Here is a 22,836-nt window from a genome sequence, read left to right on the forward strand (position 1 = left end):
CAAAATCTCTTTACCCGCGCTACTCAACAAAGAACCACGCCAACCGTGCAACTTTTTCCACAACTGATCTTTAATATAAACAAATGCTTCTTTCTTGGACCTACCAATAAATACCTGTAGTCCAAGATATCGGTCGTGATACTCCACCCATTTCATCCCTAGACAATCGGCCAACATTGTGCATCCAACTCCGTAAGGTTCCTACTAAACGCAACACTACTTTTAGAAAGATTAACTGCTTGCCCAGACGCCTTTTCATATGTGCGTAATAACTCCTGGCAAAAATAAAGCTATTATCTGCAAATAACAAATGATGAACACTTGGAGCCCCTTTACATACTTGGGCCCCCTGAATACGGCCTTGTGCTTCCCAAGAATCAAATAATGTCGATAATCCCTCCACACATAAGACAAATAGAAAGGGTGAGAGGGGATCTCCTTGACAAATTCCCCGTTTTGGATACACTAACCCCACAGGCTCCCCATTCAATTTGAACGAATAAGAAACCGTAGACACACACATCATTATCCATTGTATCCATTCCTTCGCGAAACCCAACCTTCTCATAATATGCTCCAAAACTCCATTCAATACGATCATAGGCTTTACTGATATCTAACTTCAACGCCATCACCCCATTCTACCCATTATTCTTCCTATGCATATAATGAGCAATCTCGGAGGCTACCAAACAATTATCAGAATTTAGCCTTCCCAGTAGAAAGGCAATTTGCGATGGTGATATAATTTCCAGAAGAATGGCCTTCAGACGGTTAGTAAGAACCTTTGAGCATATCTTATAAATCACATTACAAAGACTAATCGGCCTAAGTTCAGTCATCACTAAGGGATCCACTTTCTTCGGAATCAAAGTGACATGGGTATACTTGATTTTATTAAGCATATGACCCGATGAAAGAATATGCCTTACCCCATCACACAAATCCTAGCCGACCATCTCCCAATGCTTCTAACAAAAACCCGGTGATATACCGCCAGGGCCCGGAGCTTTAGTTGGATGCATTTGAAACAAAGCCCCTTTAATTTCCTCATTGGAAATCTATCGAAAAAGCTCCTGGTTTATCACATCCGTGACTTTGGGTGTGACCACCCACATGATTTTCGACACATTTGTCACACCCTGAGAATTAAACAATTTCGTGAAGTAATCAACAATCACCATCTCCATGCCCCTCTTGTCCGCATGCCACACCCATGCCTCATCAAACAACCTCAACAAAGAATTCCTACGTTGTCTTCGATTAGCCTTCTGGTGAAAAAAAAATAAGTATTTTGATCCCCAAGCTTTAACCAATTTTCCTTGGACCTTTGCCTCCAGAATGCTTCTTCCTATGCTAATAGAGCTTGCAACCGAGTGTTCAATTCATGCCATTGTGCAATAGTGGTTTTAGTAAAGGGCTTCCCAAATAAAGCATTCAACTTATCTTCCGTTTTTGAGATTTCCCCCATAATTGATCTTTTTGTTGTTTTTGCCCAATTAGCCAACTGTAATCTTGTCGCCTTAATCTTCTTCGTGACTCGATACATTGGTGAACCATGGAACTCTGTTGCCCAACCTTGTTGTACCGTCGCTATATAGCCCTCCTCCATCGTTTTTTTTTAGCATGATTTGAGGTACGAGTACGTATAATATTTTCTGGAAAGTATACAGGTTTTACAAAGAGGGGTTATTATTTGATATTGAAATGGTTTGAAAAACAACTTTGTTTTTGCCCACTCACGTTTTCTGTTTTGCGCCCCTCTAGGTTTTAGGTAGCGAGGACGTGGGTGACAAAAGAGGCATCGAGGCAGTTCTGACAGAGCACCCTCCATGTAGGATTTTCTAGTTATCTTGTGTAGTGTTTGTTTGTTTTGGACTGCACATAGGATGCTTGAATTTCTACTTTGCATTTTCCTTCCGTGTTTGTCACTAGCACTCACTGATCTTTTTATTGTAAATTATATCGTCGACTTTATTTTTCACTCTTTTACTTCCGCATTGTGCACTTGGCTACGTCACCCTCACGTGACGGCCAGCACACCCCAATTCTTAGTTCGGGGTGTCATGCTTTTACATTTTTTAGACATGTACATTAATAATTATGAATTTTATTTATTTTGAACTCCCTTAAAAATACTATTCATGAGGGTTTATATGGTTTTAAAAATTCAAACGACGATGTACCCATACTCATAGCATAAAGAATGCGATCACGAGCTTTTGCATATTTTTTTTTCACATTTTTTGCACTTGTAAATTAATTATCATAATTTTTTAATGTGTTTGGTTTTAAATTACTTGATACTTCTATTTTTAATGTGTTTTATAATTTTTTAATCTCACTCTTTGCCTATAGTATACTATAAAAATAAATAAATAAATAAAATAAATTTTTTTAAATTTATATAGAATAATAATACATATTTAATCTACATTGTATACATATACACTATGACTATTGTATTTTATAGTAAGTTTTTTTAGTAGTTTAAAAAAATTAAAATCATCAAAATAACTTTTTTTTAATGTGTCGAAACAATTTACTCACGTGTCACCTTCGTGTAAACTTGTTAAGGATCTGTTATTAACGGGTTTTTATCATGTGAGCCGATAACGACTCCATTAGTTGTTGTATTGACTTGGAACTCGTTATTTTCGTGTTGTCTAAGAAATTGGCAGGTCTAAAAAGGCTCCAAAACTTTGAATTTTAACCAAAAACTATCATATAACTCTATTTAATGATAAGAACAAGGAAAAGAAAACTTATTGGCGCACGTGCAACTCAATGGGTAGAAGGCCGCTGGCTTTGATCCCAGCAAGGAGCCGCTCAGTGAGCACTCAGAGGTACTTACATCAATTTCTTCAAACATTGGGGTTTTCAGGGTTTTCACCCACTTCAATTTTGTATTTTTTCTTCTTCTGTTTTTATGTTTTTAGTAATTTTTTTGGTATCTTTTCATTAAAGCTCTCATAACGTTATTTAATGTTTTATTTCAAAAACAAAGAAATAAAATAAAAAAATAAAAAGAAAAGTTCGAAAAAATGGTGATGACCGATGATTGGATGATTGCTTAAAGTTTTGAATCCTTTTTTGTTACTGATTGACCACTCCAAATGATCTATCGTCTACTCATCAGTCATCACCCTTTTCATTTTGGTTAGAATTCAAACTGTTGTTATTGTCTTTTTTTTTTTTTTTTTTTTTTCATTAATTTTTAAATCATACATTTTTCAAGTTCTTGTTTTGTAAATTGATAATAGAAGAAAATTAAGTATGGTGTAGAAAGCTAAGAAATTGAACAGATTCAGAGAAAATTCAATTCTCCAATGAGCAGGGGGTGTAGAGTCGATGCCGACCAACAAGTTGCGATGGTTGTTGGGTTGAGATAGATCTTAATGTGAATTACAAAGCTCTACAGCTTTGTAGCAAGAGTTGGGTTTGATTTGGGTATCTCATGAAGAGAAAGTGGAAAAGAAAGGAAGGACGACTAACTATCTCATCAAGAACGCCATCGGCATGGACATCACCACCATCATCACCATCATGAAAGTGGTTGTTACTTAGGGGATGCAGCATCGGAGAATTGATAGGAGCATATTCATGCGACTTAAATGGCTTGTTCTCGTGCATTTACGTTATGTTTCTTTAGTTATTTTAGTACTTTAAGCTATTTTCGTGTGTTTGTAGGTCCAAAGGGCTAAAGGAGCAAAAAGATGCATTTTGGAGACTTTTGGAGCACTTTTGGGCTAAGGATGGATAGCTTATGCTTGGAGCCAAAGTGTTGGACGAAATTGAAGACCTAATTAAAGACCAAAGTGTTGGAACCTTGTTCCCTTTAGTTTTAGGACATTTAAACCTTTCCTTAGCCGTGTAAATCCATTCCACTTCATTGCACATGCATCTTCATAAATCAACACATGCATTCACTTCATCATTGCAGCCACACTTCCACCCACATCCATTTAATTCACATGCTTTCACATGCATTTTCACATGCATTCCCATTCACCACAGAAAACTCCTTTTGTGCCGTGCCTAATTCCATGCATTCCATTCATATTTCAGCCATGCACATTTAATCATTCATTTCCATCAATGCTGTGAGTTCCCATCAGATTTCCAACCTAATTCACATACATTCCATCCTTTAATTCACCCACATGCACTCATAATCATTCACACCTTGCATTCACATGCATTTCCAACCTAATCACTCACCCACACAATCTGCAATCATTCAAACAAACACCATCATTGCCGTGAGTTCCCATCAGATTTCCATCATATTCACATGCATTCCATCCTTTAAAACATTGCACATGCACTCCCTTTAATTAATTAAGCCACATGCACTCCCATCCATTTCATCATTGCAGCCAACACATGCTTTCACATGCATTTTCAAATTGTCCCCTTGCACATGCAGCCACATATTCATTGCACATGCAATTCCAACCCACATGCATCCTTTAATCATTCAAACATGCAGCCACATTCCCTCCTAGCTGTCATGTTCCCCCCATTTCACCTATAAATAAGCATCCATTGCATTCATTCTCATTCATACACATTTTAGTCACAAAACACTTCCATTTCAGAAATTCATCCATTGTACATACCACAAACACTTCCCCCTTTGTGCCGTGAGTCTCCCTTACAATCCAAACACCATCCTTCCATTTCCACCACTCCTCTTCCATTCCTCCACCACTCCCCAAACCATTCACACCATCAAACTATCCTTAGACCTTGTGCTACAACGAAGAGGAAGATAAGAGGGCCTAAACGTTCATACAATTCAAGTTTGAGTTGTTGGAATGTTTAGGTGTTTCTTTGATTTCAATGTTTAATTTCAATACTCTTTGTTTTGTACGAATAAGGAATGGAAGAGAAGAGGGCCTAAACGTTCATACAATTCAAGTTTGAGTTGTTGGAATGTTTAGGTGTTTCTTTGATTCTCTTTGTTTTGTACCATGAGGAACTAAAACCCCCTTGGATAGGGGGTAATTCGAAATATATGTTTATGCTTGCATTTTGATTTGATTACTTCTAATTGCGTTTCATAAGTTGTGGATTCAATTCGTTTAACCGTTTGATTGATAACTTATTTATGTATGTTTATTGAGAGTGCACACTTAATTTTCATGCATGAATATGACGCTAGAATATAAGTGAGTTTCACCTAATAGTTACGAACTTATATTCACAAGTAGTGGAGGTTGCTTATAAACAATCGCGTTAAACGAATTCTTGGCATAAGTTTCATGCGTATTCCATAGTAACGAATGCCTCGTCAACACTTATAATTTTCATAGAGCGTAATGATTCTTGCTTGTATCTCTATTATGCAATCATGTAGGGGACTTGTGGGGAATGTTTTGGGTTGTCGTATGCAATCATCCAATTCAATAACGTTAGGAAGATTTGAAAGTTAATTTAAGCGGATCTAATTAACTTGGAGTATTGAGAATTAATGGTTTATTGAAACGCAATTGGAAATCGTTTTATTATGCAAGTATAACATATGTGGAGATGAACCCCGTAGCTAACTTTCCATCCATTCAATTCCATCAATTAGTTCTTTCTTTTCTTGTTTCTGTTTTCATGTTTAATTTAACTTGTCGTTCAATTATGTTAAACATGTGGAACTAATTTCTTTTTAGTTAGAGGCGAATTTGAAGCCATGGACATATGTTGGTTATGATTTGATTTACTCCAGTTATGAAGTCATGAACTTTAGATGTGGTTTACTTTTCTGTTTTGATTAAGAACTTGTTTATGTATGTGGGTTGAGGGTCGACAATTAATTTGCATGCCTAAACTTGATGCTAGGATATAAGGGAATTTCACCTAATCGTTATGAACTTATATTCATGAGTAGTAAAAATCGCTAGTCACGATTGTGTTTAGTAAACCCTAGGCTGGATTAACATGCGTATTCCATAGTTATGAATGCCTAGTCGATGTTTATGATTTCCGTTGAACTTAATGATCTTTGTTGAATGTCTCTATCATGCGTATTCCATGGTTAGGGACTTTGATTAGGAATAATTTGGTTGTAATGCGTATTCCATTCAATCCAATGAATCTAGGGAAATCTGAAAGTTAGTTTAAGCGGACCTAATTAACTTGGAGCATTGTCATTCATCGTTCGTTGAAGTCATAACTGGGAATCAAATTATATGCATATGTTCATGTGTGGATAAGGAACCCTCTAACTAGTTTCTCATCATTTTATTTCATTAATTTCGTTTTTAGAATCTGTTTTAATTCCAAGTTTCTGTTTTAGTTTTAAATTCGTCAAAACCAATCCCCCATTTATTTTAAAGTGTTAGATTAGTTAGAATTACATTTAGTTTGTGTTTTTAAAAGTCTTGAGTCAAGTCATAACTTATTTTCGTCCAATTTTGTGTTTGTACTCAAAACTGCCCAGAAAGTGGTTTTTAGGCAGATTTGAGTGTGTTTGTGCTGTTTTGAGTCTTTTAGTTTGTTTGAGTGTTTTAAAGTTTAGTTTTACATTCTTTGAGTCTAGTTTAGTGTTTTATATTACGTTTTTACGTTTTTGAGTCAAATCCAAGTGAATAACAATCGCTCCTAATCCCCGGTCCAGAACGATCCCTACTTATACATATACTACAATTTGACGAAAAGAGGGTTTAATTTGTGTGCGTATAATTCTCGCATCAAGAATGCACTATTTCTAAAACTGAACCAAAAAGTGGACCAAGAAAGAGACTATTTATGAAACTGGACCTAGAAACAGACACCATTTATGAAACTGAACGAAGAAAGATAAACTATTTATGAAACTGGACCGATGAAACTGAACGAAGAAAGATACACTATTTATGAAACTTGACCAAGAAGGAGACACTATTTATGAAAGTGGACCAAGAACTAGACACTATTTATGAAACATTCCCTAGAACTAGGAACTATATATGAAAGTGGACCAAGAACTAGGCACTATTTATAAAACTGGACCAAGAATGAGATACTATTTATGACACTGTACCAACTCCTATACATTATTTATGAAATTGGACCCAATAACTAAACACTATTTATGAAAGTGAACTAAGAACTAGGCACTATTTATGAATCTAGACCAATAAATAGTGTAATACCGTTCAGTTTCATAAATAGTGTAGTAACGGTCAGTTTCATAAATAGTATAGTACCGTTCAATTTCATAAATTGTGTAGTATCGTTAAGTTTCATAAATAGTGTAGTACTGTTCAATTTCATAAACAGTGTCTGTGATGGACAAGGGTAAGGTTTTTTTTTTAAAATTTTTTTATATTAAAATTTTGTCATTTTCATTAAAATTGAAGTTCTTTTGTCCTCTTTATTAAAAATTAAGGGGTTTTTTTTTTTATTTATTAAAATTTAAGTTTTTTTCATTAAATAAAGTGATAGCATAGTTTTTTGTTAAAAAAAACTTAGCCCAAGCCCTTTTTATGAAAGCTCCCTAAACAAAAGGCATCTACAATTCTAATATTTTATCAATAAATATGAATTGTTGTATCTACTTTGACTAACAACAAAATTGGATACCACAAAAATATTAAATAAAATTTTTGTTTCCTTTTCTTTCTTCTGCCTTGACAAGCAAAGCCTGAAATTTCGATCATGGGTGGATTTTCTCAATCAAGATACAGTTGAGGATTGGGATGATTTTAACTATATTTTTGAAATTGGATTTCTTTTTTCTTTTCATTTCGTGATAGTTGGAGAAGAGAAAAAAAATGAGAAGGAAGAGAAAAAAAATATGAACGGCTAGATCAATCTCGTGGATAATATTAATTAGTAGAAAATATAATTATGAAAAATTTAAAATAGAAAAATATTTAAACTTACCATGTGGCAAATTTTGACTAACTTGTCATGTCACTCAGCAAAATTCAGTGTCAAGCCGAGTATGATAACTCATATATTTCATGCATTTATACCATCCATTTCTAGTATCTTTGTGATGTTTTTGAGTTAAACTGGTTGCATTTTACCCTATTTTGTGTTAGTGTGCAGTTACATGTACTTTATGATCAATTTGAGGGCAAAAGAAGTGACAACATGCCCATTTTGGAGCTGATCCTTATTCAAATGTGGAGAGAAGTTTACTGGCCTGTTTTGGAGCCCAAATAAAGTTGTTACTTGTTTTGAAGTCTAAATAAAGAATCCAAGATGAATCTGGCTTGTTAGAAGATAAGGAACAGAATGGGAAATGAATTGGGATATCTAGCCTGATTTGAAGGTGCCAAATAAGACAAAAACGTGCAAAATAAAGGCTAAATTGCTGGGATCACTTTGGAATATCTTCCAGCCTTTTTTACCCCATAAAAACTTGCCTTTTAGCCACTTTTACATGCCCTATTTATTCTAGGTGAATTACACAATTCTGGGGACCTATTTTTCCTCTCTTTTCATTCACTCTTAAGAAAAACCCTAGTCGTTCCATACACTTCCACCACTACTGAAGACTCATCGCAGAAGGCTATTCTTGGAGAAGTTCTACATCAGAATTGCTTCAAGGGTTTCCTCTCCTGAATTTATTTTCATTCATGTTCTGTATTTTTGTTTTAATTTATGTGAACATGATGTGTAACTAAGTTCATAGCTAAGGATTTCGATGTAGCCTTGCAAAATTGATCCATGTTTTTAAGTTAAAGTATTCAGTTTGTCAATCTGCTTCCTGTTTCATTCACTTAATCGATTGTTAAATTTGTTTGTTGATTTTAATGTTTGATCACCATTAGGGTTAACTACAGATCATTTAATCAAGATTAGAGTAAACATCATGCTTAATCTTGGTAGACATGTGAATGAATGAAGAGAATGCTATGCAAACATCCTGCCATGTATTTTCTTTGGTTCTTTAACGTTTTCTTGCATGCTAAAGACTCTTAATTAGGAACTGAAGTTGAACATCCCAATTAGGTTGTAGATTAGGAGAATTTGATCAAAACCACACATCATATGCCTGATCATATATATGTAAAACGAACTCAGGAAACAGGTTGGTAGTTGAATACGTCATAACTTTATAAACATGGAATTGGTTTTGTAATGGTGAATTTGAATCTCTGGCCTCATCTCCATTGCTTCTACATCAATATATTATTCGCTGCTACATTCTTGCATTTTAATTTAATTAAGTTTACAGCACAAAAACTACTCTCAATTGGTTACTTTCATTCTTTAGTTAGGGTTCTTTCAAAGTTAGTAATTTATAAAGGTCCAATCAGTCCCTGTGGTTCGACATCCTTACTTGTGTCATTATACCAACCATATTTTTGCACTAGGAAGGAACACAATACAGTCTCACATTAATTTTTCTCCACTTTTGGGGGATTTTAAAGTTGACACACCCCGACCGGAGTCGAGACATGCTGCGCAACACTCGAATGAGATGTAGCCAAAGTGTAGGTGATGTGTAAAAATATGAATAAATTTAAACTGAAGTCAAAATGATTTAAGCTAATAAGAGAGTGCGTAGTAGTGGGAAGAACCCATAATACACGAGTATTCAGAGCATAGATGACAATATGATATAAGTGGAGCAGTCAAATCTAGATAAGATACTTATTACACAACTGGAAATAAACTCCTACATTTATTGTGGTGGTTTGTTGTGGTTTGCCGGGGAGTTGCTGTGGTGATGGACGACGTTGATTGTTTCTCTGCATTTGTAGAGAGACAAAGAGAGAGGCAAGATGGAGAGTGAAATGAGAGATGAGGGAATCCAAGAGAGTGGGGAAGGATGGAACACGCGGACAAAGGGGAGAGAAGACCCATGTGGGTGGGTCCCACAGACATAGATATCCCAAAGAAAAATAATAGAAAAAGAGAATATTGGAAATAGTGAAGTTACTAAAATACCCTTCTGCTTTGTAGTTTTGTAAAATCTTCATCGTAACTCCAAATTTGATTATGCTTGCGCCCACGCATTCGTAGCAACGAGTACAAACAATAAAATAGTAGCTCATACACATCATGAAATGACGGTCAACGAAAATCAACTATCTCGCCTCAAGGGGCATTTTCGTCAATTCACACCATCAAAATTATAAAAACCGTAAAATTAGAGATAGATTGTTACAGTTGGTGTCTATGCTCCAAAGTTTGAAAAAAGTTGGCTACTGAACTTGAGATCTTTCCAAGATTTCATGAAGTCTGAGGCCCCAAAATTAGAGCTCTGAATTTGTCTAAAAAGTGGCATTTGCAGAAAAGCAATTCCATTGCTTACTACTCTTTGAAAATTAATTTGGCCTAGACAGAGATAAGTCTCTGGCATTGTTGGTGAACAATATTATCTACGTTAAGAGCAAGTCCATCCATTTTTTGGAGGTTGGCCCAAAGTCTAAAAAAATATGCTGACACCCCAAAAACCCCACTCTACCCCACAAAATAGACCGGCCCAAAGTCCACCCCAATCTCTAGGCCGGCCCAGAATAGGCTAAGTGAGGAACTGGCCTATTTAACGTCATTCTGATGTTAGCATGACGTCAGCCATGACTGATTCTTTTTTTTTTTTTTTTTTGCAGCTGGTGAGTGGGCGTGAGTTCCAGACTTCAAAAAAAAAAAAAAAAAAACTTGTCAGAATCATCGTGGGCCACGTGTCCACTTTTGGGATGTTGGATTTCAACCTTTTTGAAATCCAACGGTCTAAATTAATTAACTTAATAAAAAAAGTTTAAAAATACAGAAAAAAAATTTAAACGATTTGTTTTTATATATATAAATACCTAACCATCTTCTACAAAAATTGTACTTTCGGAAAATGACACGTGGTATGACAAGATTGATTAAAATTTCTATCCGAAATTAAAAATAAAATTATTATTGTTTATTATTTTATAAAAATATTTTAATATGAATTGACTAGACTTAAGATCAGCTCATTTTTTAGAAGTAGAGATAACACTTGGCCAATTATTGTTCAATCAAGTCAATTACTATTCATTTGAGTGGATTAAATGAACTTTGAACCAACTTATTTTTTAGGGGTGAACTTGCTTTAAGGAAGAATGAGTGAACTTAACCTCATAATAGGCTAACAATAACGTCTAAGTGGCTCAACTCACTTTATTCTGCAGGAAGAGAAGGAAAAAAAAAAAAAAAAAAAAGCCCAAACTATAATTTTTCAGTCGAGGGTTTACAATTTAACGTAAAAAATCTGGCAACAAACATTTGTCATCCACAAGCTATTGCTAATCCGTCCTTTGATACAGCGCGGACGTCCTAAAAAGTGAAAAACTCAATGCTGCATGTTTTACCAGTGCTCCGAAGAATAACAATAATCTCATCTGATAATATGATTGCGGGGAGACAAGTCCACCTTCCCATCGGCATTAAAAATCAATTATCTTCCGTAGTACAAAATGTAAAGATAAAACTAACCACTATGAAACTTAATATCAAATATAGTAAACCCGTAAAAACATTAAGAATACACCAACTTTTATTTTCCTGGTCGATGAACGTCATTTTTGTTATACATACTTTTTCATGTGTAGGGCTGAAATGGTCTTCGATCCTAGATCGCATGTGGGAGGTTCAGTTGTGTATCTCCAATAATTACATCCTCCTGACCATTGCTGCAAAAACAGAAAAATTTCAACTAGTGAGAAAATTAACAATCGAAACTGCTTGAAAAGAAACAGAACCAGAAAATACCTGAGATAGCTCAAAGCCGACATTCGGTAGAGGCAGGTGAACACAAGTATATGCAACCCAATCGTGTAGAAAAATGCAAAAGTCCGAGCATACCTGTAAGATTATTCTTCTCTTGTTAAACTAAATTACCTTGCATATATGTTTTTTTCTTTTTAAAAAGGGCGACCCCAAGCCAACAAGGCTCCCCACTTTACAAGGATTGGGGGGACATCTATCGTACATAGCCTTACCCTTGCTCTACAAAGAGGCTGTTTCCACTTGTATATATGTTCTGCTAAAAGAATACGATTTCAACCGGATACAGACATGAGAAAAAACTTTTAAAGGGTTATTCAATTAGCACTGAAAATTTGTTTTAGCACTCCTTTACAATAAAAAATTTCCTCAAATTCTGGGGAATAGATGACCAAATCACATGGATCGGGCCAGGCAACTAGAGCCATTATCAAACTTGGGCAACTAGAGTCATTGTCAAACTTCTATTAAAGAGATGCAACAAACAAGAATTGCACATTTTTTATGGAACAGGAATTGCACTGTTAATTAGAACAATATGACAAAATACTGGACCGTTGAAAAGAATGAGCAAAATCTGATATATGTCTGGGTAGTTGAGAATAAGATCATGTGATCTTACTTGTTTCCAAGAAGAAAACGTCCGCTGCTTAGAGTAATTCTATCCCTGAAACCCAACTCCTTGTATCTTTGATCCCTTTCCTATAATACAAGAGAAGTAAGTTAATATATGATCTCTAAAAAATAAAAGACAGCAAAAGGAATATACATCTGTAAGTCCGATCACAGGGTATATGCATCTTTGCTAACAAACTTTACAAATTCACCAGAAAGTACCTTTTTCGAAAAGGCTGCAAAAGGATTTATGTCATCCTCATATATCTTCTTGTACTTCGATTCAACATCTGAGGAAAAACCACTTTCAAGATCCTCTGCAGGCTGAAATATACAACAGAAAGAATAGAGCATTGAGGAACTACAAAGATTCCGACAATTGACCCAAAAAAATACCCAGCCATTCTGTCTGAAAGAAGAAGAGGGAACTAGAAGCACATATAACACCTTCTTTGATCCTCTAGAAACTACTTTTTCAAGACTGTAATCCTGAACATAACGAATCTTTCCATAGAGTTTGACATTATCAGCTTTCGTCTTTTCCAGTTCCACTGTTAACGCTCCTATCTTTTCCTTCAAATGTCTTATTTCCTAAGACAATAAAATCAGTCAGCAAAGTTGCACGATTCGACCAGTAATCTAGCCACATGATATGGCAGATTACAAACCAAAGCAACCATAGCTGTTTGAAAATTAACAACGTACTTCTTCTGTCTCTCTCAAGCGTGTCCTGAATCGATCTCTCTGATTACAGATAACCTTAAGCATTGAGCTTTGGTCTTGGTCCAAGGAACCGTGTTTTTGATCTGCATTCTGATTCGGAAAGGGTATTGTTAACAAAACAAATTAATGTGAAACCAAATGATTGATAACCAGAGAGTAAAATGGAATGCATAGTGCAATGACAAGAACTAACTTAACTGTAAATCAAACACAGAAAGTTCACAGGTATAATTAGTAATTACCAAAATATGTTGTAGTTATAAGGCTAAAACCAAAGAGGCCCGTGATAAAATAACTGTGAGCTAATTTGACAATCATCACCCATGTTGTTCTATGGTGATATACCTAACCGCTAGAATGCATAAAAAATAAAAAAAAACAAAACTTCATGTATTTTGCTAAATACTTCGCTTTTTGAGGTACAGAAATGGACTACCAATAAGAACAAGATTAACTTGGTGATTTCAAACTTTCGTACACCTTTAGGCCCAATTCTGGAGGGATTGAGATCAAGCTAGAAGGATGGATAAAAAAAAATGATAGATAGGAGGGATTAGAAATGCACCATATGAGCATTACAAGAGCATATAAAAGGGATTTGTAGACTACTCCTTCCAAGTAGAGATTTGCAAATCCCTCTCACATGCCTTCATAATGCTTCTATCTAAAATTTTTTGATCCATTCCTTACTAACTAAACCTCAATCCCTTACGCAAACCTTAGGAGTTGCAAGTCAATTTACTCCCAACAAATGAAAATATTTGATTGAAGACTAATTCGACAAAACAGCCAGGAAGGAAACAAATTGCATTATTGCAGCAAAGATGTTACATTTTCCAAATTTTTTTACCCCATGACTCATGAAATTTCATGTGAAGAAATTTATGGTGGCGAAAATGAGAGAGACGCGTCCGGGGGGCGGAGGGGATTGGAGGTAGGGAGAAGAGGAGTACCTCAGACGGCTCACTGCTCCTAGCCTCTGAAAGATCCCAGTCGTCAAATAGAATTCCCTTTTTATCCTTCGGACCATAGCCCTGCAGTAGAAAGGCAAGGTAAAAGTTTAGAAAATATGAGGGGTAACTCAAGTACGAAGTCGTACTCCTACATGCATTCTCTGCTCATATACGCATGAGATTTTGAATGTGTTTACGTCAATATTAGCCGACTTTAGTTTCTATGAAATCTGAACCAATTCTACTTCTCAAAATTGCAACTGCAAAAGATGTTGACTATATCAAGATTATAATCATACTTCACAGTTCATATCATGGAAACCAAAAGTAACACTCATGCGGGCACCATGAGTAATCAATGCTCACCTTCAGTATGTCATCCTCCAACTTTTGGATTAATTTTTGTTGTTCATTAACCTTTACTGTAAGTTCTGATATCTTGCCATCAGCTTTTTCTAGCAAGGATGCTTTCTCTGAAAGTTTGACCTGAAAGCAGCACAATAAAAAATACAACAGACACATGAGAGGTCGGTAATAGAATAGGCATCAACTGAACTACACTCCATAGATTGATTCCCACAGAAAGACATGGTATGATCCCTGGGAAATATTTAAATCAAGTTTTATCTCTGACTAGAGATAGATAGGAATCCGATCATTGTGTCTGCTGCATGCATGTCTTCATACCTTCAATTGTGTGAGCTCATGCTCCATTTTCCGGTTTTTATCGAGAAGAAGAGACTCCATTTTGCTCATCTCTTCCCCAATTGTAGCTACTTCCCAATCTTCAGCCTCAATTGAATTATAACCAACTGCCTACAAATATAACAATGTCAAGTTAATCAGTGATTAACAGAACATTGTTGAGGTACTTGAGAAGAGGAGAACAATGTTTGAAAAATAACTAGGAGTTCTATGGTCGTACAGAAGATAAATGAGAACAAATAAAGTATACAAACCAGGAGTTAAATATAAGAAACTACAAGTTCAACGGACAAGAATCAAGCAGAAAAAAAATATATAACCACTGTTGTAAGCCTTTGTAATAATCATTGAAATAGAGCTTGAATTTCAATCATGTGAAGTATATATTAACAATGAACTTCAGTAATAGATGGACTAGAATATTAGTTTACTCAATAATGCCAAATTACCGTTTTAAATTAACAAACTTGATCTAATAATTTCAAAGTTTTTTTTCATAGCAGCCCCATAAGTGAATTCTCATTGTAGAGTCGTAGACTACTAAATGACATACTCCAGACTTTAAACACTGAAGGTATGATGCAGTAGTGAGTTGATTTCCGGCATTGTGTACAATGAATTCAACTTTTCTTAGACATAGAGCTTAGTTTCCTCACCAAAAATTTTGTAATTTGATTTCTCCAAACAACATTGACCACAAGTATAAACAACTAAACAATACAACTCGAAAGTGTAAAAACTTCTGATAACAGTTACAAAACTGAAGCTAAAATGATAACAGGCAACTTCCAAGCTAAAGAATGTAGGAGAAAGATGGCATTACCTGCAAAATTTTAACCTTTTTACGCAAATCATCAACCAGTTTTGTTGTTGGCCGTGCCTGAAGCTCTTTCTTCATCTCCGCAACAGCAGCTTCCTAAATTAAAAGGGGGTTGATAAAGTTCTTACACAATAGAGACAAAAAATAAATAAAGATAACTGCGGTACATTACGGGAGCTGGAAGATCAACTATATAATACATGAAATTAAATGAGAGGGTGATACATAATACAGGAAATCAAATAAGAGGGTGGCAACTTCATGACTTGGGTTTCCGGAGCATCATAAAGCTTAAATAAAGAACTATTTAAAACACTCAATGTTCAATCCCTAACAGCACTTTTTGTTATGTTCTTAATAAGTATACCTTTTCAATGAGCAGTGCATTCAACCTCCTGATCTCGTTCAAGTGCTTTTCTCTTTCATTTGATAACGTTCTTTCAATATTGTGAAGTTCCATGTTGAGTTCAGCAATGATCTTCTCTTTAGCAATTAAAGAATTCTCAAGGACGCTAGTTGAATCAACATCACTGTGGCACAGCAATAAACTTAAAATAAAAAAGATAACTCAAAAACAACAGAACCAATCCATATAAAGACTTAATCTCAATTGAGGAACAAAACATGGACACTTCAAATATCTAATACCAGAACAATCCAACATACAGAGCAAGGTAAAATCTGAAGAACATCAAAATATCTAATACCAGAAACAAAAATTAAATCAGATAGTTCAGTGAATAAGAATGGAAAATGATCTTTTCTATTGCCTTTTTATTTTTGTCTGTAAGTTCTAGGTTTCACCAATAACAAGACGAGGACTATGTCACTATGCTTAGTTTCTTAGGACAGCAACATTATTAACAGATTAAGCAGAAGCCTAACAGTACAGGACAAATGATCACTTAATAAGCATTATGTATTTCAAGGATTGAAAAATCGAAATTTCTAAAAAAAGGAGGGACTTTTCTATTTTCAACGGTCCATAAAACAAAAGACTATGAAACTACAATGCAGCACCTATAAATAAAGAATACACAAGAACAAGATGATGACCATGCTTAATTTCTTAAGGCAGCAATTTTTTCACATAGAATACACAGAATCCTTACAATAGATGCCAAATGATAAAATTTACTTAATAAGCATTATGTATTGCAATGATTGAAGATTCTAAACTTCTATATTCTACAATTCATGGAATCAAATAACTACCATCTGAAAGAAAAGAAAAGCAAATTGAGACAATAGTTTCCGGGGACATACAAAATACAACACTGAACTACCTCACCTTTTCTTATTTTCAGTGTCATCGTTTGCTGTCTGTAATTTGGAACGCAGAAATCCCTGCAAAATGTTCAATGAAAAAGGGGGCTTCAACAATGAGGAACCATTTACTGCAAGAAGCAAAAGCGAGAAACTGAATAAACAATGATTGCAGTAGCTTGGACCTTAAAAAGTAACAAAAGTTACAATGTAAGACCCGTTTGCACAAAAGAGATAGAACTAAAACGCAGCACCTACAAATAAAGAATAAATAACTAACGTTGAAAGTGGATTATGAACAACTCCAATCTAGTGACGTAAAAAAATATTGGGTTTAGCACACACCTTCTCCCTCTCAAGACTAAGAAGCCGTGTCTGAGCCCGTTCAACTTCATCCATCAGAAGATTGACCTCGGATTGCTTGGTTGCCCTCTCTTCATCTGAAAAGATTAGAGAAAACATGAGCAGCTTTGAGAAAATTTATTATATTGAATGCAGAGATTAGATGACCCAGAAGAAATGAGAAAATTTGAAATTCACCTGATTGAGCACGAAGCTCGAACAATTGACTTTGAGCAAGTTCATGTAATTTCTGCATATTGAAAACACTGTCTTTAGCTTGACGTAATTGATCTTGCAACAATTGCTCTCTGTATAAAGTGAACAGATCATAAATCAAGATACACAAAAAGATAATACAGCTTTTAATAAAGACATCAAAAGGCGCAAAACAAAATCAATCAGAGATCTGGTGTGGTTTTGCCTTGGTATCATTCCCATAAATCTTTGTCAGGAATTTTTACCTTTCTTTTAGGACCTCAAGTATTTTCTGGTTCTCTTCTGCAAAACTGCGTTGCTTGATCTCCACAATTTCTTTAACTTTATCCTCCATCTAACAGAACATGAGAAAGTTCACACATTAAAAGGGAGGTATCACCACTGGTTAAAAACATATGTTAAAATTTAAATCTGTTGATTTCACTATGGCTAAATGCTCCAGCAATAATTATAACAAAGTCACAACGAAATCAGAGAAACAACAATGAATTTGAAATTATAACAAAGTCACAACGAACTTTCTCATCTAAAGGAAGGTAATGACCACCTTCAGTTTCAAAACTGTTTACATGATTACATCTAACTTTAACTAAGAGATAGCTCACCAGAGGGAGTCTGATAGAAACCCTATCAACCAAACCAATATATCCAACTTGAGATGGCAAGATGTGATTATTAAAAAATATCACACCGCGACTCAAATAAATTCTAGATTGAGAGAAAGAGAAAAACTTCAAACCACTTGAGAAGGTATAGTCGTGCTTGTTAAATAAAAAAAGAAACTAGTAATTACAAACCTGTTGCTCTAACTGGCGGTTCCGCTCTTCAAGTCTTCTTATTGTTGCCTGTTGATTTTTTAAATGAGTTGCTTCTGTCCTGAATTCTTCAAGCTCAACTTTCATTTTCCTATTTTCAGATTCTAGTTCAGACAATTTCACATCTTGCTCCTGCATGAGATAAATAAAGATTTTCAAAAACATACCCATAAGGCACAGCTTACAAAAAGAGCATAGCACACGCTCAAGAGATACAATATGTGGTCAACAAGGGATGCAGTAATTTAATAATAAAACTTTCCAGGTCATCTATATTCTATATGAAACCATTGCTCAGCCAACACTAATGATACTTCAATTGGGCTCACAAGAGTCACAACACAATTTTGTTCTAATTCTCAAATCTTTTGTTGATTAAACTACACTTATTTACAAAATCAAGTTTTTAACTTGAAGCAATTTCTTTTTTTTTGCTCTAATTCTCATCCAAAGAATCATTCTCATCTTTGCTACACTCATGTTGAGCATCAACACGTACACAAAAATAGTGTAGCGGAGATGAGAATGCTTCATTGGATGTGTGGGCACACGAGAAAGGACAAGATTATGAATGAGGATATCCGAGGCAAATTAGAAGTAGCCGAAATTGAAGTTAAGATGAGAGCGAATCGGTTAAGGTGGTTTGGACATGTAAAACGAAGACCTACAAATGCTCCAGTTAGAAAATGAGAGTATGAGACAGAGGGCCAAAGGGGTAGAGGAAGACCTAGGAAGACATGGAAAGAGACTCTAAGAAAAGATTTGGACTACATGGATCTAACAGAAGACATGGCACACAACCGAGCGCAATGACATTCTAGGATTCATATAGCTGACCCCACTTAGTGAGATAAGGCTTTGTTGTTGTTGTTGTTGTTGTTGTTTTATGAACTTCAAAAATTAGACAGCAAAATCGCCATGGCCCGCAACGGCCATAGAACTGGCCAAGCAAATTTTGATTTCAAAATCACCCAAAACATAATTTAAAGAGCAAGTTGTAGCGTTCAATGGAATCTCCTGAGAGTTATGTACAATCATTTCATGCATATATATCTGCTTGGTCCTTGAACATCATTGAAGTTCATTCAATTTAAGGTATTAAAGATCAAAGCATGTATTAAATCAGGTTTGATATTTCAGAAATATTAGAAAACACTAAGTCTGATGGTGGTACTTAGTACTTACAGCACTTGAAGCAAGCGCCAGATAAGGATCTGGAGCCTCGTAAAGTTTTTGATAGATGTTAAGAAAAGCATTCTCTCCAAATTTTGCTCTCTTAGTAAGATTATCAACTTCTTCTTGGTAACCTCTAAGTAATGAATTAAAGAGATTTAGCTTTTCCTCTGGTGACGCTTTCTTGAAATCTGTCAGAAAAGCATGTTTTCCATCATGCAAAGCGGCAAAAGTGAGATGAAACAATTAAAACACAGAAAAATGCCTCCTTGCAAAGGTACCCAATATCTGCACTTTCAAGAAGAAATTCACGCTGGCCCACAGAGAGGTGGTCCTCTTCCCTTACTAGAATGTAAACTAAAGTAAACTGTGGTCATGATAAAGATATAATGGCATACCTCTAGTGCTTTCCGCAAGCTTCCGCCTATTCTTCTGGCTGCTTTCCTGATTTTCAGCTATCCTAACCCCTTGCTCATCCAATACACTTTTTTCCTTCTCCAAGTCAAAATCTGTAAGAAAAACACAAAAGCGTCCATTGATATCAAGTTTTCAACTTTTCAGCAATGATATTCCTGTTACTTTTGGTTCACAACCCAAATACCTTGGTCGCCACAGCAGTCAATCCGTGAGGCATCATTCCGATCCTAACGGATGCTAAACCAAACTGAACAGTTTTCCAACCTCCATCACAGAATATCTTTTAGCTCCACTATGCAACATTTTAAGCCCTTCCGCAATTTCTTATCAATAAACTCATTCCATTCTCACAACTATCACGCAATTTATTTACTTTTTTACTTGAATATTTAGTGATTCAACACAAAACTCGATAACGCCCAATGAAATTAGTCATTTGCACCATTTCTCTAAAAAATGTTAACAAATTGTGAGCGCCAATTTACACTGTTACATACATACAAACGTTGTGTGTACATATATACACATATCTGATTGAAATGAAGCATAAACCAAAGCTTATTTTCTCCTTGTATTGCCAGTAAGGCAGAATCCAATAAGCAAATTGCAGAGCTGACATTAAGAAAAACTTGCGGGTCCTTACAGAGCTACCATTCTCAAATTGTTCAAGCAAAACTGCAACTCTAAAGCTTCAACTGAAAGCTTAACATTAACTTGAAAATTACCTTTCCAGAAATTGGAGACGACGGAGATGGGAGAGGAGGACTTGGATTTGTCCCTGTCGAATCCGCCTTGCGGAGAAGCCTCCATTGGCGGGGGTGCCGGATCTCTACGGCCTGAACGGCACGTCGTCTCTGAGCTCGCGATTCAGTGAGGTGCAGCGGCGGATTGAGATATGGAGAAATGGAAGAAAGAGGGATCTGAGAAAAATAGAGGTATGGATTTTTGGTTATTTAATTTTAATGGCAAAAATGCTTATTGTTGCTCTCGCCTTAACAGCAACTCTGAAAGGCCCATAGGGCTCCTCAATATTCAATTCATCTAATAAACTCTCCATAATAAATAATAATTATTTTTTGCATCTCCACCTCTATACTAAATAGTCATAGCAATAGGTAGGCCTGGCAAACGGATCGTGTCTACGTGTCGTTTTCATGTAACACCTGTTATCTTAACGGATCGTGTCGTGTCACATTCGTTATCTTAACGGGTCCTTAACAGATCGTGTCACTTTACCCAACGACCCGTTATGACCCGTTAAGAAAAATATATATTTTTTTTAAATTTGCACATACCACACATTGCCACATAAATATTACTTCAAAACATTAAAACATTTCTCGTTCAAGTACTATATCTACACTCGAAAATAAAAGCCTAATAAAAAAATAATACATACACTACTAATCTATTACAAATATTAAATGTGCAAGGATAAAGAGTTTTTATTTTTAAAATTGTAAGTCTTTCTCAAAAGTTTACACCTCCATTTACAAAATCTTCAATTTACATCGATCATCATGAAATTGTATTGGAACTTTGGCTTGATCTATTGCCTTCAAGAGTTATGTTGAAGATGTTTTCAGTAAGGTTTTCCACGTCAGAACTCTCTTCCGCATAAACAAAGTATAGAAAAAGCAAACATTAAAAATCATTCAAATTATGAAAAGTTAAACAAAATAATTATGAAAAGAAATAAAATAATAATACTATACCATATAAAAATATATTACCTCCTTTTCCAAATAGCCAATCTCGTGTGCACAACAAAGCTTGAACTGTTTCTGGTAATAATGAACTACGATACTGATCTAGTACTCTACCCCCAATACTAAATGCAGATTCTGATGCAACAGTTGAAATGGGAATCGTTAACACATCTCGTGCTAACTGAGAAAGTATCGGATAATGAAAACGCTCCATTTGCCACCAAGAAAGAACATCTATATCTACTTTTCTATCTATTCTTTTATCCTCCAAATACTTCTGCAATTCATTTTTTTCAATCGAACTTGAACCATCATAATTATTATCAAAATCCTACATCATAAAAAAAACATGCATCATGTCAATTTCAAATATAATTTCAACACTTATTATAGTACTAATACTACAATCTACAAATATATAAAGTAAATAAAACCAAACTTAGGTTACCTCAAAAATAACATACACAGATTCTGTTTGATGAATAGGCACTGAATTCACTGCAGTATTTGAATTATCAAGATGTGAAAGTTTTTCCAAGTACACACCAAAGAGATCATTCAATTTGTCATCAACCTTTGTAAATTCAACCGAATTCACACCATGAAGCTTTGTGTAAGCCCAATCCACAAAATGCAATTTATAACGAGGGTCAAAGATAATTGCAATTGCCAAAATCAAACTGTACTCATACCAATACTTCTCAAACTTCATGTACATGTAAGTCCCCATCTTCTTCATGAAGCTTTCAGAGTCATTCATGGCTGCCTTAATTTGAAGTTGGATTACAAAGACCTTAGGGAAGAACAAATTTGATGTGGGGTACTTTGTCCCAGAGAATAAGCAAGTAACCTCATAAAGTACCCCAAAAACTTGGAAATCTTCATTATTTTATCTCACTCTTCAGAAGATGGACAACTAGTAAAATTGGAATCACTCGACCCTAAATGAATCAAAGCATATCGGTAGAAAATTGCATTATCTAGCATAATATAGGTTGAGTTCCATCTCGTAGGGACATCTTGTCTCAACCCTCTCCTACTATCCAATATCCCTACTTGTCTAACACATTCACAAAACTTTAGTTTCCTAGCCTTAGAGCCCTTTATATACTTGATGCATTCACGAATTTTTATCACCGAAGAATCAATTTCTTTATGTCCATCTTGAACTATCAAATTCAAGACATGAACACAACAACGCACATGAAAGAAGTTACCATTCATCACTAGAAGACTTCTAAGATTCAATTGATTCTTCAAAATGCTAACAAAAGAAATATTTAAAGAAGCATTATCCAAAGTAATAGAAAATAACTTCTTCTCAATCCCCCACTCAGTCACCAATGCATTAATTTTCTCAGATAATGCAACACCAGTATGAGGAGGAG

General features: G+C 35.2%; 1 protein-coding gene across 1 annotated transcript; it reads right to left on the reverse strand.

Moving 5' to 3' along the window:
- Nucleotides 1–11,111: 11,111 nt before the first annotated feature.
- Nucleotides 11,112–20,757, reverse strand: LOC137725237 (protein CASP-like). The gene is made up of 19 exons (XM_068463863.1): nucleotides 20,465–20,757; nucleotides 19,721–19,831; nucleotides 19,335–19,513; nucleotides 18,132–18,281; nucleotides 17,580–17,668; nucleotides 17,317–17,426; nucleotides 17,122–17,216; nucleotides 16,802–16,857; nucleotides 15,878–16,040; nucleotides 15,514–15,606; nucleotides 14,673–14,801; nucleotides 14,352–14,471; nucleotides 13,986–14,066; nucleotides 13,015–13,122; nucleotides 12,757–12,900; nucleotides 12,532–12,633; nucleotides 12,317–12,396; nucleotides 11,680–11,772; nucleotides 11,112–11,600 (listed from the first exon to the last, which is right to left on the reverse strand). The coding sequence occupies exons 1-19, from the start codon at nucleotides 20,547–20,549 to the stop codon at nucleotides 11,540–11,542; spliced, it is 2,049 nt and encodes a 682-aa protein (XP_068319964.1). The 5' UTR covers nucleotides 20,550–20,757; the 3' UTR covers nucleotides 11,112–11,539.
- Nucleotides 20,758–22,836: the final 2,079 nt, after the last annotated feature.

The sequence above is a fragment of the Pyrus communis genome, chromosome 2 (genome assembly GCF_963583255.1).
Source record: "Pyrus communis chromosome 2, drPyrComm1.1, whole genome shotgun sequence".
Classification (NCBI taxonomy): domain Eukaryota; kingdom Viridiplantae; phylum Streptophyta; class Magnoliopsida; order Rosales; family Rosaceae; genus Pyrus; species Pyrus communis.